The 15,207-nt window shown below is 40.4% G+C and overlaps 1 protein-coding gene across 1 annotated transcript in view; it reads left to right on the top strand.

Moving 5' to 3' along the window:
- LOC124527894 (leucine-rich repeat-containing protein 37A2-like) overlaps positions 1-15,207 on the top strand; it is a 43,291-nt gene that overhangs the window by 6,954 nt on the left and 21,130 nt on the right. Inside the window, 4 exon segments of the mRNA XM_047101183.1 lie at positions 25-96; positions 3,931-4,002; positions 4,725-4,805; positions 14,900-14,971. Coding sequence (XP_046957139.1) covers positions 4,786-4,805; positions 14,900-14,971 — 92 coding nt within the window. The 5' untranslated portion in view covers positions 25-96; positions 3,931-4,002; positions 4,725-4,785.

The following is a 15,207-nucleotide window of genomic DNA, read 5'->3' as shown; positions in this document are numbered from 1 at the left end:
AGAAATGACCTTTTCATTTTGCAGAATTCTCAGTGAAAATTATCTGACCGAATTACGTAAAGACACATTTGAAGGCCTGCTATCCCTCCAGTATTTGTAAGTTAATCAGTTCATCATTTATTATGAGTTTTTAGTTATATTATTTATTAAAAAATACGGGGTTCAAATTAGATAATTGCAACAATTTCTTCTAACAGTAGAATTCTGTAATTCTCTGTATTAAATTCTATAACTCTGTAAGTCTGTGGGGACCCAGCCCATCTCTAGCATTAAATACCTCCTATGCATTTTCAACTTTTTAATTTTATAGACAAGATATAGGAAAAAGCCCTTCAGTTGTAGAGGAAAAGGAGTAATGAGGTCTGAGCAATTATGGACACCCATATGAACCTTGTTATGTAAGTGTTCGTATACCATCTGCTTTTATTTATATTTATTATTTATGGCCCATGGATCAGATCCTGTGTATGGTCTGTCTTGATACAACCTATGAGTTCAGAATGATTTTCATGTTCTTAAAGGGCTGTAAAAGAGAAAAGAAGAGAAAGAAACAGAGAATATGTGACAGAGACCATATATGGCCTGCAAAGCCTAAAATATTTGCTGTCTGGCCTTTACAGAAAAGGTTTGAAAAAGTTGGCTTGGTAAAATGAGAGGAATTGAAGTTAACCTCAAATTGGCACCTACAAGACAAGAAAATATAGAACACTGACATTAATTTGAATGCCATTAACCCAGAATTTTTAAATAATTTAATCTAAATCAAATATTTAAATATTAAATATTTAAGCAGGTGAATTATGTAAGCAGTATTACCAAGTACATATTAAATTATCAAGAGAACAGATTAAGGATTTCAGTGTGGGAAATTTTATTAGTTTATTTTTATATTATTATTTTTTATGTAATTTATTGTTAAGTTAGCTAACATACAGTGTGCTCTTGGCTTCAGGAGCAGATTCCTATGACCGGTGTGGAAATTCTTATGCCACCATAAAAATAGATGTTTAAAATGATGGTTAAGGGGTTGGGGCTCCTGGGTGGCTCAGTTGGTTGGGCGTCTGACTTTGACTCAGGTCGTGATCTCACAGTTTGTGGGTTCGAGCCCCGTGTCGGGCTCTGTGCTGACAGCTCAGAGCCCGGAGCCTGTTTCAGATTCTGTCTCCCTCTCTCTGCCCCTCCCCCACTCATGCTCTGTCTCTGTCTCTCTCAAAAATAAATAAACATTAAAAAAATGATGGCTAAAGGGCACGTGGCTGTCTCAGTCATTAGAGTCTGCAACTCTTGATCTCGAGGTTGTAGGTTAGAGCCCCATGTCAGGTATAGAGATTACTTAAAAAAAAATGAAATCTTTAAAAATATAATGATGGTGAAGTGGTATAGTTAGAAATGTTTACACTAAACAAACATCAGAAATGCCTCTAACTTCGCTAATTACAGAATAAACATCTCTCCAGCCTCATTGTCAAGGAAGAAATGTTTGCATAGATCTCTGTACATTAGACATACAGAGATACTAATGTTCTTTGCTATGGAGGTTCAGTGTTTATTCTTTGCCCATGCCATCCAAAGCTGTGTATTTCATTAATCCTTTTTTTAAATTTTTTTTAATGTTTATTTATTTTTGAGAGAGAGAGAGAGACAGAGTATGAGCAGGGTAGGCACAGAGAGAGAGGGAGACACAGAATCCGAAGCGGGCTTCAGTCTCTGAGCTGTTGGCCCAGAACCCGATGCGGGGCTCGAATTCATGAGCAGTGAGATCATGACCTGAACCGAACGAAGTCAGATGCTCAATCGACTAAGCCATCCAGGCGCCCCTCATTAATCCTTATTAATGATGTGCTTTAGAAAATAGATTCTTGTTGCAAATGTGGAAGGCTTAAGAGTAGTGAGTAAAAAGAATCTCATATGACACTAAAAATAGTCCTTCAAATTATCAAACCTTCCAAGTCTTAGGGGACAACCACTTTGTATTGGTCTTCTTGGCTACCTCTGCCCTCTGGGCTCCAAACGTTACAAACACAGTTTGGAGAAAAACAAAAGAGACAAACTGCACAATGGATTGGGCCTTTCATTATTTGTACTATGAGGTACTTTGTAAGCCAATTATTTCATGTTAGGTGAAGTGTTCTCATTCATTCATTCAAAAAAAAATGTGAATCAAAACCTAAAAAAGAATGTGACAGGCCCTATGCCCAGTACCATAGGCACGCAGATGGTTAAGACAGGCTTCCCACCCTTGTAGGAACTCATGATTTCACAGGGAAAATAAACAGAAGCTTCAACCATAACGCATAAGCACTAAATGAATGATGAAGCACTGACAAAGTGCAGAAGAGGGAGCCACAAAGTCATAAAACCACATTTCTTTTCAGTCATTTTGCTCCTTGTACTCACTACCCAGCTGTTAATTTATTTTATAAATATTTGAGTTTGTTCTTTGTCCATGCATCCGTTTTAAACACAGTAGACAACGCAGATGAGCAAGACTAGTCCATACTTTCATGGAGTTTATGCCCAGAGGAAATGGAATGCCAGAATCACTATATTAAGAAGAAATTGGGGCACCTGACCGGCTGAGTCAGTAGAGCATGCGACTCTTGATCTCAGGGTCGTGAGTTCAAGCCCCAGGTTGGGCGTGGAGTCTACTTTACAAAATTCAAAGAAGGAGAAGAAGGAGGAGGAGGAGAGGGGGAGGGGAAGAAATGGATCTGGGCAATGAGAAGTATAAGTTGTTTTTGGAACATAGAAGAGGGGGGAAGACTTCAAGTTGGATCAGGGAAGTTACTAGAGAAATGCTGTTTGAACAGAACCTTGAATGGCTATGACGTATCATCAGATAGACATCTTGGGAAGAATATGCTTGCAAAATAGAGTGAGTGAAGGGCAAAATGCAGGAGAAATTTCTTTGGGTATCTGTAGAGTAGGAAACTAGAGCCAGATTTAGGATTTTGAAGGCCTTGGATAATATGCCAAGCTACCGTGTTATCACAGTTGTGCTCTAGGACAAACTTTAGACTGCACCAGGGTAACTTGGAGGCCTTGTCAGAACACAGGTTCCACCTCCACAGTTCCTGATTCACTCAGTCCGGAGTAGAGCTGAGAATTTGCATCTTGAGTAAGTTCCCAAGTGACTCTGATATTTGAGAACGACTCCTGGAGAATAAATCTGGTGACTGTGTGCAGTATAGATTAGAATGGGAGAGACCAGAGATGACAATGCCAGTCAGAAGATGGTGGTACCCATGTAGGTGGAAAGTGAGGGACTCAGCTGAAATCAATGGAAATAAGAGGGTCAACTATAATCAAGGATGGGTGTTTCCAAATAAAAATCCAGTACCATGTTGTTTTTTTGTTGGCCCCACTTGCAACTGAAGCAGTTGATAAATTCATAGACCGTTTGGGCAATGTACAACCAAAAATAAATTTCTATTAATATGATAATCTAATTCTGAGTTCGTTCAAAGTTAGGTATTGATTAGAGGAGTAACTTCTTTTCAAGTTAAATGAAACGGTACCTTTTATCTCTTCTGGTATTGACTTGGTGTCGAGAAATAGAACTAAACCAGGAAGGTGTGCTAATGTGAGAATATCCCTTTTAATATTAGAAATTATATGTGGAGATCACAACTTTGAGCTCATAATTTAGAAATTGATGAGGCCACAAAAAGTCATTTAATCAATTCTTCTGCTCTCAGGAAAGATTACTTCCAAGATCTATCAAGATCTATAGTTGTATGTTTTATGTATGAAGATCACAAAGGTGAGACTCTTAAGAAAGGTGAGGGCAGGGTTAGGGGCTCTGGAAGGTTCAAATAACAATTCCTAATACTCAGAGTTTAGCCAAAAGCTACTTATTCAATACTATCATCCTACTAATTAGATAGCTTATGGCTAATTGAGGCAATATTTTCCTTTTCCTTTTCCTAGAGATTTATCCTGCAATAAAATACAATCTATTGAAAGACGTACATTTGAATCACTACCTTTTTTGCAGTTTATGTAAGTTACAAATATAATTTCATTATATTTGGAATTTTTATTAAACTTCATTGTAAACCTCTTTGTTATTCATTTTGAATGAATGAAACTTTATTAGTCGAAAGCTACTAAAATTATGTAGCAAATCTTTTTTGTCTGTGGCAAAGTTTGGTGTGAGAGTTATTATAGAGATCAGAGTGAATCGTTCTCTGCCAGGGTGATTTTGCATCCAGGTGACACTTGGTAGTGTCTAGAGACATTTTTGATTGTCAGACTGTAGATGTGCTCCTGGCCTCTAGTGGGTGGAGGCCAGGGCTGCTGTCACACCCTACAGTTCACAGGGCAGCACCCCCCCCCCCATAACAAAGATTATCCAACCATAAATCTCAACAGTGCTAAAGTTGTGAAACATTTTTCTAGAGAAATAAACTTACTTCTCTAGAAAAAAATACTTACTTAACACAAGTATTTATTGAGCATTTACTGATTTGTATCTAATGCACCACATGTATAAACATGAAAGTATAAATCTTTCATGCAAATATTTTTTTAAAAAGGCAAGTATCTTTCATAGTGAGATTTCTTTAGTGTATGGAGAGAGTATTGTGGTTATGTTTCATTATCTATAAATTAGAATCACTGCCAAAGGATAAATATTCTGAAAATATCTTGTTTTTCTTCTTCGTTTGTGTCTTGTTTTTTTTGTTTTTGTTTTTTTTTTTTTGTTTTTTTGGTGTGTGTAGAAATCTTGGTTGCAATTTACTCACCGAACTGAGCTTTGGAACATTTCAGGCCTGGCATGGAATGCAGTTTTTACACAAGCTGTAAGTGAAATAGAAAATGAATACATGTTAAAAAAAAAAAAAAACTACATGTAAAAATATCATAGAGTGACTGGTTAGGTGTGTGTTAATAAACCCAGTATGAATTCTGGAAAGTAGGTCTTAAAATCCATTTTTTTTTTCAAATGAGGAAACTAAGGTACAAAGAGGCCAAGAGACTTGTCTTAACTCCTAAATGGCACTCTCTGCCCTCCCTCGTACCCAGCTTTGTGTGGGCAATGAAAGCCCCAAGCAAGTAACACCCAAGTCAGTATTATCATGGGAATTCGTGACAGTGATGCTTCCCCAAGGTGTGCATGGTCCTTGAAATCCACTTTTGAATTTAACTTTGATTCCGGCTCATGTGCAAGTTTCCTATGCAAAAGAGAACTTCGAAGAACTTAGTTTAGCACAGAGTTCTCCAGGCAGCAAAAGGTGTGGGTGCTTCCTCAGCCATCAGGAAAGCGGAAAGAACTCCTGAAAACCTGCCACAGGGCACTGCTCTCCATGTGCTTTCTTTCCTGACCTCTCTTCAATTAAGTAGTGTGTTATTCCCTTTCAGCCGGAACATTCTGTGATTTCTCTGTAAAAAAGCAAATCATACTGGGCATGTTCAGTGGCCTGAGGGGGATGTTTAGACTCAAGGTTGAAGACCCTCCTCTAAAGCAGACGCTGGAAAAGACTGTCTTACTGTCTTGTGGTTCAGAAATCCGATTGCACAGCTTATCTTCCGTTAGATGAAAGTGTTTACGGTGTGTCTGGAGCTGGAGTAAGTTCCTGCGGGTGCCCAAGAGCAGGGGCCTCCTCTCTCCTCTCATTAATTTGCTGATGCCTAACTTGGGGAAAGAATACTGAGGGTCAGTTTTTTGTTTTGCCAGCATGCCAGAGAACGGGCTCATTGAGTTTCTCCACCAAGAGGTTTTAGTGGTGTCAATATAATGTCTTAAAACTCACCACCTCTACTAAGCATCTTATAACACCAAGAGTCTCTTCTAAGAATCTGAATTTCATAGTCATGTAGGCAATACAGGACAAAATAGGGTGGAATCCGTTGATAACAATGAATGAATTCATTGAAAAACAATCCGTGCCACGCGCACTCTATGTCGACCATGTACTAAGTACTGGGGGTACAAAGAATATACAGGGACTGTCCCCAAGAATCTTTCATACTGGAAAAAGGAGAAAAAGATGGCCTTTTTCTTGTAATTTACTAAGATATTTGTAAACTGATGGAAACTCCTGTCTTGCCCGACTGAGATCTCTATCAGTTAACCATTTGTTTTCTTTCCTTTCCTTTGTCCTGGAGCAGCCAGAATCACACATATCCCACCTGGGGCGGGGGCATGTGCTAACTTGTATTTTGCCCTCAACTTGCCCCATGCTCCCTCATCAATCTTGCATGACAGAAAAAGGTAACTAAAGAACCAGAGCTAGCTGGTATTGAGAATAAATTAATACTCATGTCATGTGTGTTATGCCCAGAATTCGTGATCCCCAAATACCGCCAGGGAGCCGAGTCCGATGTAAAAGCAAAAGAGCCTTTATTCGAGCTAGCTCGAGCTCAATCCCCTACCTGCACTGACACAGCGGTGAGATACCGGGGAGAGAGGGCGAGTTTCAAAAGGACAAAGGTTTTACTGGGGCCTAGTGGCAGTTGGTGAAGTAATGGCTGCGGCCTCAGCTGATTGGCTGGGGAAGGGTCCTGGGGAAGAGTCCTGTTAGGCAGTTGAGGGGGGGGGGGTTACTCAAGGGGAGGAGGTGTGATCAAGGTGAAGGACACGAAACAAGATGGAGTCGGCAGGCGTAGGCCCGCCCTTTCAATGTGGTTTGAATAGAGCTGTACTACTAAAACGAATTCACAGGTAACTTCCAACAAATTATCACAGTACAGTAAGTGTGTATTGGAGGTTGGGCTCCTTGTTTGGGGCCAAACTTTTCCTTTCTTTTCTATTTTTAACGTTTATTTATTTATTCTGAGAGAAAGAGAGCGTGCGCAGGGGAGATGCCATCCCGTGAATTCAGTCACGTTATTGCCTATGTGACTTATTACTGGGGTGTTTATAAGTTGAAACAGTATTTTCTCCAGCATTAAATAAGTTTGTAAACCTTTTGGGCCCCAGCTGAGGTGGATTTATCTTGAACTGACTGAAGCTTAAACGTCAGGTCTCCTCACTTACATAGGCCCCTTCCAAAGTCTTGGGAGGGACCCTCGCAGTTCCTGTATGCATAATTTTGCATGTTTTGATGAGGCAGGATTTCCCAAAGTAGATGAGGTTCAGACCCTACAAGGCCTTGATTCACCCCTGGGTTTCAGGTAATTCTATCTCAGTAAGTTTTTTGAATGAAGCCTCTTAAGTTATGGATAAACCCTGAGTGAACACGTTAGCGGTGTGGTAAAGTCTATTTTGAATCTGAAATCCACCTCAAAGCCGTGCCAAGAGTTTATTAATAAGGTACCACTTTTTGAATGGTAGTAATAATCCTATTTCTTTCAGATGAAATCAGGAATGAAATCTATTATGGAAAACCAACAGTGGTTGATAATCCTAAATGTTAAGTATCGTGTTTTTTTTTCCTGACTTTAAAGTGCTTCTCCTTCATTCACCTACACAGGTCCAGACTGGTGGCTTATTTTAAAAAATTCACTTCATTGGTTCTAACAGTACGAGCTCCATGATTTTAGAAGCTGAAGGACTCTACGATGTAGAAAGGCTGTACCTTATCGGGATAGAGCACATTCACATGCTGGCTCGTCTGTGGCGCATCCGTATTGTGCCAAGAACATAAGGTCTAAGGGAGAATAAGGACAATCTAAGCCTTACCCCTTTTGAATTATTGTTGAGAATATCATTGAGGTAGGTGTGGCCACCCTCTGAAGGCAAACTCGAGCCGCAGTCACAGACACGCCCTAACGCTCCCCCAGTCAACCGGCATCTGCTTCCTTTTAGACAGCTGTGTGCCCACAAACGTTGACACACTTGAGGATATTGTCATCGCTTTTTGGTATGTACTGGAAATCCTGGCAGCTTCTTCTCAGATTCAGAAAGGCATAAACGTTAAGGATGAAGATAACAACTCAGGGCTGTCCTTTTGGGGTGACTTAGGGTAACTCTTATTATTTTCCGTGTGTGGTAGTTCAAAAGCTTTGCCATAGTCATACCCAACTATTACTTTTCTTCTCCCAGCTGCATCTGATTCTTCCCACGTATATACCAAGGCATCTTCTTTCTCTGGGAAGCATGGTAGTTGCTCCTCCGCCCCATATCATTTCTTTAATACCTACCTCTATTAGGTATTTACTGCGCTCCGGCACTATGCTAAGACCTTTCGCTTGTGCTGCAAGTAAGACAATGTGTCTTAAACTCTTAGAATAGAGCCTGGCACGTGGGAAATGCTCCGGACATGGCCCCTCACACGGCACTTCATTTTCGTTTTTCCAGCAACTCTTGTGATACAGGTAGTATTATCCTCATTTTGGGGATGAGGAAGTTGAAACTCAGAGACATCGGGTGACTTGCCTAGGTTCACACTGTCAATAAGTGACAGAACCACTTAAGAAGCTTCGCGAGTAATACAATTCCGCATTCCCTGGCACTAGGTAGGACCTGAATGACAACTGGCCTTTTGGGCGTCGTCCCTTGGAGTCAGCTTCTCCCTGGAATAGGACCTTTCGAGCAGGGAGCTCGTTTTCCCTATGCTTCTGGAGCTCCTGGCCATGCCACCTATGGGCATCCCCAGGCTTCCTGCTCACCGCCTGGTGCAAATATCACGTCGTCACTGCTAGGCACCCGCTCTGTGCCCAGCCTTATGCTAGGTGCTTTGCACATGCTCTTTCCTTTAATCCTCAAGTTGCCTTATGAGGTAAATGCTGCTAAAAAGACTCGGAGACTTAAGTTCGTTACTTAAGTCCCTTCACCAGGAAGTGACAGCCAGAATTCAGACCTAGGTCTGCCTGATTCCAGGGCCCTTGCTTCTTGGGCTGGTCCTCACTGCCAGAAACTCCTCTTCAAGGCTATTCTCAGAACTTTAATTAAAACATAGGCTCACCATTTCAGATTCTTTAGGCTTCGCCCAACCCCTGAGAAAGGATTTACGTGATGCCGTTAGATGTCTTGCATTGAGGAGCTTCACATGGGGAGTCATGTTCTCATGGCTCATGGACCTATGTAGATGAATAAAGGAAAGGGGTTATTCTATCCCCAAGTACTTCAAACATACCGGAGTAGGGCCTAGATCGCTCTACTTATTTCTTCAACTGCTTTCCTCCAAGGAGCCAGTTTTCCCTCCATGCCTTGGGATTCCAGCATAGAGAGTTTGGAGTTTGTCCTATTTGAAATTTATTGTCACTGCCTGCTTTGGACATTTTTTCAGCTAAAGCTGTTAGGATTTCAGTACATTCAGGGCAGTGGTGGCAAGCTTCCGTCCTCAAGTCTTCTCTGTCTCCTCAGTTAATAGAAAGGAAACGTAGCCCATCTGTCTGGACCTCTGTAGAAGAATTTGGAGAAAAAAAAATAACACGTAAGAAATGTTCCCTTATTTTGTGAGCTACCTTTAGTCTGTCCCGTTGCTCTGCAACAGAAAGCTTTTGCAAAAATACTTGAGTTTTCCTCTTCAAATAAGATACAGTTTTTTAAAAAACAAAAAAAAAATATCTAGAACAGTATTTCTTCAACTTTGATTATGAGACAGTCTTGGAGGATAACTGTTGTTATGTTTTAGTCCCATCAAGATAAGCCCACGAATGTCCAAAAGCCAATAGACTGAGTCAGCACACCTTTTATCTGTAAAATGAGGGAATTGAACGGAAATGGAGATGATCTCTGGTGCAATGTCCACCGTTCGTTCGTATCGCAGTCTGTGGAAAAACAATTGCTGTCGGTCCAGCAGATGTAACCTGTCGGGTCAGTTCTCATTCTCCCCTTGGCTCAGGCACAATCGCTCCGTGAAGAAAAGGCGGCACTAAAGACAGGAGGAAATAGGATAATTTGGAGTGGCCTGTATTTTGTTTTCACTACAGGTAAACACGGGGCATTCATCTCAGCAGGAGGGCTGCCTGGTAAGAGGAAGCACTGAGCCGATGGGTATAAGGCCATGGGTGAGCTACCAGGAAAGAGGGGGGGACAGTGGGGGTAGAGCACTGAGATAGTTGGGGGGAAGGATAACAAACTACTAAATTGTTTTGGCTGCATAATTCTTCATAGTCTTTCTTAATAGGGAGCCGGGGGTGGGCGCGGGGGGGGGGGGGGAGCGGTGGGCAGGGGAAGACACACACGTGGAAGAGCTTACTTGCACAGAGCCCACCAGTAAGCTTGTAGGTATTAATGCCATTGTTGTTTTTTCAAAGCCAAAGGACATTCAGAGCCTCAAGGTTGAGGAACTGTGTTTAACCAGACATGTGACACTCACGTTCTTTCTCTTCATAACATTGTCTGACTGGATATTAACTAGTGTTACACAAACCCGACATGTTAATGGGCCTGAAAAAACGTAGAAGAATGGGCTGGAATAGGAAGAATAGGGGAGTTTCCAAGGCAAGAACAAAAATGCATGGCTCCCAGCCGCACCGCTAACTCCCTCTGACCTCCGTTGTGGAAGAGTTTGAATCTTCGCTCCCCTTTTCTCCACCTACTAACATGTTTGGTCTTCTGGCAACTGGTTCTCTATTTATCACAACGTGGTTCTTTTTTTTTTTTTTTTTTTTTTTTTTTCAAATTGAGATATAGTCCGCATAATAGAATATGCAACATTATAAAGTATATAGTCCAATGGTATACTTTGATAGACAATAATCACTGCTAATTCCAGAACATTGTCATCACCCCCCTCAAAAGAAATACCATACCCATCAGCCTTTACTCCCCATTCTCCCCTCCTCCCAGGCCCCTGGCAACAAGTAATTTACCTTCTGCCCCTATGGATTTGCCTGTTCTGGACATTTCATCGAAATGTGTGTCTAGTTTCTTTCACAGAGCTTGTTGGCTTCAAGATTTATCCGGTTGTAGCATGTTTCAGTACTTCATTCTTTTTTTTAATGTTTCTTTATTTTTGAAAGAGAGCGCACACACAAGCGGGGAAGGGGCAGAGACAGAGGGGGACAGAGGATCCAAAACCACAGAGCCTGATGTAGAGCTCGAACTCATGAACTGTGAGATGACGACCTGAGCCAAAGTCAGATGCTTAACCGACTGAGCCACCCAGGTGCTCCAATCACATTTTGTTCATCCATTCATGAGTTATTGGACATTTGGATTATTTTGACTTTTTGGCTCTTATGAATAATGCTGCTATGAGTATTCACGTACAAGTTTTTGTGTGGTCATATGTTTTTAATTCTCTTGGGTACATACCTACGAGTGGAATTGCTGGGTCATGTAGTAACTCTATATTTAACCCTTTTGAGGAACTGCCAAACTGTTTTCCACAGTGACTACACCATTTTACATTCCCACCAATGTATGAAGATTCTGGTTTCCCCAAATCTTGCTACCACTTATCATTGTCTCTCTGTTCGATCATAGCCATCTTAGTGAGTGTAGAGTAGTATCTCATTGTAGCTTTGATTTATATTTCCCTAATGACCTAAGACATTGAGCATCTTTTCATGTGCTTATTGGCCATTCATGTATTTTCTTTGGCCAAATGTCTCTTCAAATCCTTTACCCATTGAAACATTTGATTATTTGTCTTTTTCCTGAGTGTTAAGAGTTCTTTATATATTCTGGGTATTCTGGATGCTAGACTTGTATCAGACATATGATAGTTTTGGGTTGTTTTTTTATTTTTAAATAAAGTCCAGTTTATCTATTTTTCCTTTGGTTTGTTGTGCTTTTGGTGTCATGTCTAAGAAACTGTTGCCTAAATCCAAGGTCATAAAGATTTCTCTCCTGAGAGTTTTATAGCTTGAGCTCTTCCATTTAGGTCTTTGACTCATTTTGAGTTAATATTTATATATGGTGTGAAGTGTAGGAATCCAACTACATTATTTTGTATGGGGATATACGGTTGTCCCAGCATCGTTTGAAAACACTAGTCTTCCCACATTGAATGGTGTTGGCACCCTTGTTGAAAATCAGTGGGCCATAAATGTGAGGATTTCTTCCTGGACTGTCAGTTCTGTTCCATCAGCTTACATGTCTGTTCTTATGCCAGTACCACACCGTGATTACCGTAGTTTTGAAGTAGGTTTTGAAACCAGGGCGTGTGAGTCTCCCCATTTTGTTGTTCGTTGTCAAAATCGTTTTGGAGCTCCTGGGTAGCTCAGTTGGTTAAGTGGCCAGCTCTTGATTTCAGCTCAGGTCATGACCTCATGGTTTGTGAGATGGAACCCCGTGTTGCCATCTGCACTGACAGCATGGAGCCTGCTTGGGATGCTCCCTCTCCTTCTCCCTCTGCCCCTCCCCTGCTCACACTTTTCCCCACTCACACTCGCTCATGTTTGCTCTTCTGCACGGGTGTGTATGCTCGCTGTCTCTCAAAATGAATAGATAAACTTTTTTTTTTTTTTTAAAGATCACTTTGGCTATTCTCGGTCCCTTGAATTGACATACAGATTTTAGAATCAGCTTGCCAATTTTTGGAAAGAAGTCAGTTGGGGGTTTGATAGGGATTATACTGAAACCACAGTTCAATCTGGGGTATAGTGCCATTTTCACAGTATTTTCTTCTGATCCGTGAACATGGCATATCTTTACATTTATTTCAATCTTCTTTAATTTCTTTCAACAACGTTTTGTGGTTTTTAGTGTGATTCTTGCACTTCTTTGGTTAAATGTTTTCCTAAGTATTGTATTCTTTTGAGTACTGTTATACATGGAATTGTTTTCTTAATTTCATCTTTGGAATAGTCATTGCTGATGTCTAGAAATAAAGCTAATTTTTACATATCGATCTTGTGTCCTGTAACCTTGCTGAACTCATTTATTAGTGCTAAGGTTTTTTTTTCTACATGCCCAGGAATACGTCTTGTGGTCTTCTAGTTACCCAGGAAGATGTTGGAGCATTTCAAAGTCCCTATGGGCATCTCATTTCTCAGCTTTTTCCTTTTAGGCTTTTTGTTTAGGCTATTTTTTGTCTTGTGATCAATTGCCTCACATAGCTGCCAGATTAAAACATTAATCTATAATTGTTTTCAAAAAATGCCCCTTGGGAAGAGGCTGTTTTAGCACTGTGCAGTTCTCAGTGAGGTCAAGGGCAAGGCTTTCAAGTGAAGTTTTTTAGGGACCCCACTAGACAGGTAAAACAATGACAGTTTGTTCTTTGGGAATGAGGCTTTAAGGAACTTCAGCTCCATTTTGTTCCCCTGGGATGTGGGCAATTTTTAAGGCTATCATCAGGATGGAGAGCAGAGGTTGAGGACAAGTTAAAACAACAGAGCTCACTGTTCTTATAGAAATTAGTAATTTTTTCTTTACTACATGCTCTCCGGGTTGCTGCAAGCCCATTGGGTAAAATTTCCAAAGTTCTGAGAAAGTTGATTTTGACCATTTTTGCTAGTTGTTGTTGTTGTTGTTGTTGTTGCTTTTACGGAAGGATGAATTTTCAGACGTCCTTCCTTTCTCATTTTCACTGATTCACCTGTAACAGGGCTTTAAAATCTCTAAAGTCTCAGGGCACCTGGGTGGCTCAGTTAACTGCCTGACTCTTGATTTCGGCTCAGGTCATGATCTTGCGGTCATGGGATCAAGTCCCATGTCAGGCTCTGCACTGGGCATGGAGCCTGCTTGGGATTCTCTCTGTCTCTCTTTTCCTCTGCCTCTCCTTCACTCATACTCTTGTACTCTCTCTCTCAAAAAATAGAATAAAAAAATAAGAAATGAAATCTCTAAAGTCTCAATGATCACAGGCTAATTAAATACTTAATCATGGGAGATGATTAGAGGAAAGGAATAAAAATAGAAAATGTAATTCTTAGAGAAGCTCTCCCAGATGGAGAGATGAAGTTCAGCAAAGTGTTTCTATATTTGATGCTCTCAAAGTTAAGTTTAAGGTAACGGCTATTTTAAACCCCCTTTTTTTTTCATACAAGTTAAATACAGGCTTTGGGGTCAGAACTGAGTTCAGATTCCATCTCTGCTTCTTGACTGGCTTGACAAACTGGGACAAATTATACAACCTCTCTGTACTTCAGTTTCCTCACTTGTAAAATGGGGTAATGATGTATCTATCACATAAGGTTCTTGTGAGGTTTAAATGTGAAATGCTGATCACAGATGCCCTATAGCTCAATAGTATTGGTTGTGATGATTATCCTTATAATTTTGCAAAAGTACAGTGATGATTCTTGAGCAGAGTCAACCTAAAGGCAGATTTTCTTTTCTTTCTTCCTGTTTCCTTCACTTTATTTTTGCTGTAAAGAACTGAGAAGAAAATCTACTCAGCATTTTGGAATAAAAACTTGTGTCAAGCAGTGACAAAATGTTATTTATTCAACAAGCCTTCACGAAGTAACTAGTAAATAACAAGCACTCTGTCAGGCACAGGGACAAAAATGACAATAGAGTATGCTCCCTGCCCTCAAGGAGCTGGCAGTCCAGGAGATGGATAAGGAAACGGGATCATATGCCACCTAACAAAGGCTGTCATAGGAGAATACACATGGTGGGGGTATAGCTTCCACCATTTCCTCTTAGATTAATCCCTTTGTCTTTGGCCCCCAAACTGAGGAATTGGTCCTATTTTTGTCTTTAACCGGGTGTTTTAAACTGTGGAGTTTTTTACATTTCTAGAGATAAAGGAAAAGCACCTCGAATTATAGAGGACACTAGAAACAGTATTTCCTACAGAGCCTGGGCTTCCTACCAGCATAGTCACTTCTAGGGTTTTCAGCCCAAAAAGTTCTTTGGCATATCTTTGCTTTGCTGTCCACGTAAAAAAAAAAATTTTTTTTTTTCTCTTTCTGTTCTCCACTTTCTCGTCCAGAGAGCTGGGTAGTTCCCAAAGGAAGAGTGCTTTACAGAATCTAAGGGTGATTTATAGGCAAAGGCAGACAATGATTAGTTTTAACCTTCCAGTTCCATACCCCCAAAATGAACATAAACTTTCATGGTAGTCATTACTGGAAATGCAGATCATTTTAATTCCATTGCATTTTTCAGAATTATCAGTCGTAACCCTCTGTCAGCTGTTGAAGATTCCTATCTTTTTAAGTTGCCAGCATTAAAATATTTGTAAGTATTGCAACAATCTCATGGCTCATGAGATGATTTCTGATCTTTTTTGTTGTCATCAAAAGATTAAGTATTTTGCGTTTTGGTTAAAAAGTCGTAATTTAAATTTTGACTGGGTTATTGAAATAAGCATTATTAGCAAAGAAAAAACGTATATGGGCAAGATAGCCTGCAGAGGAAGGAGTAGTATTGAAGAACACGTAACAGACATGGGACTTGTAGATGTAGGTAGAAAT

Source organism: Lynx rufus, unplaced genomic scaffold (assembly GCF_022079265.1).
Source record: "Lynx rufus isolate CCGP_SWC_20201006 ecotype Redwood Valley unplaced genomic scaffold, mLynRuf1.p SCAF_59, whole genome shotgun sequence".
NCBI classification, from domain to species: domain Eukaryota; kingdom Metazoa; phylum Chordata; class Mammalia; order Carnivora; family Felidae; genus Lynx; species Lynx rufus.
This window is presented reverse-complemented; position numbering and strand designations above follow the sequence as displayed.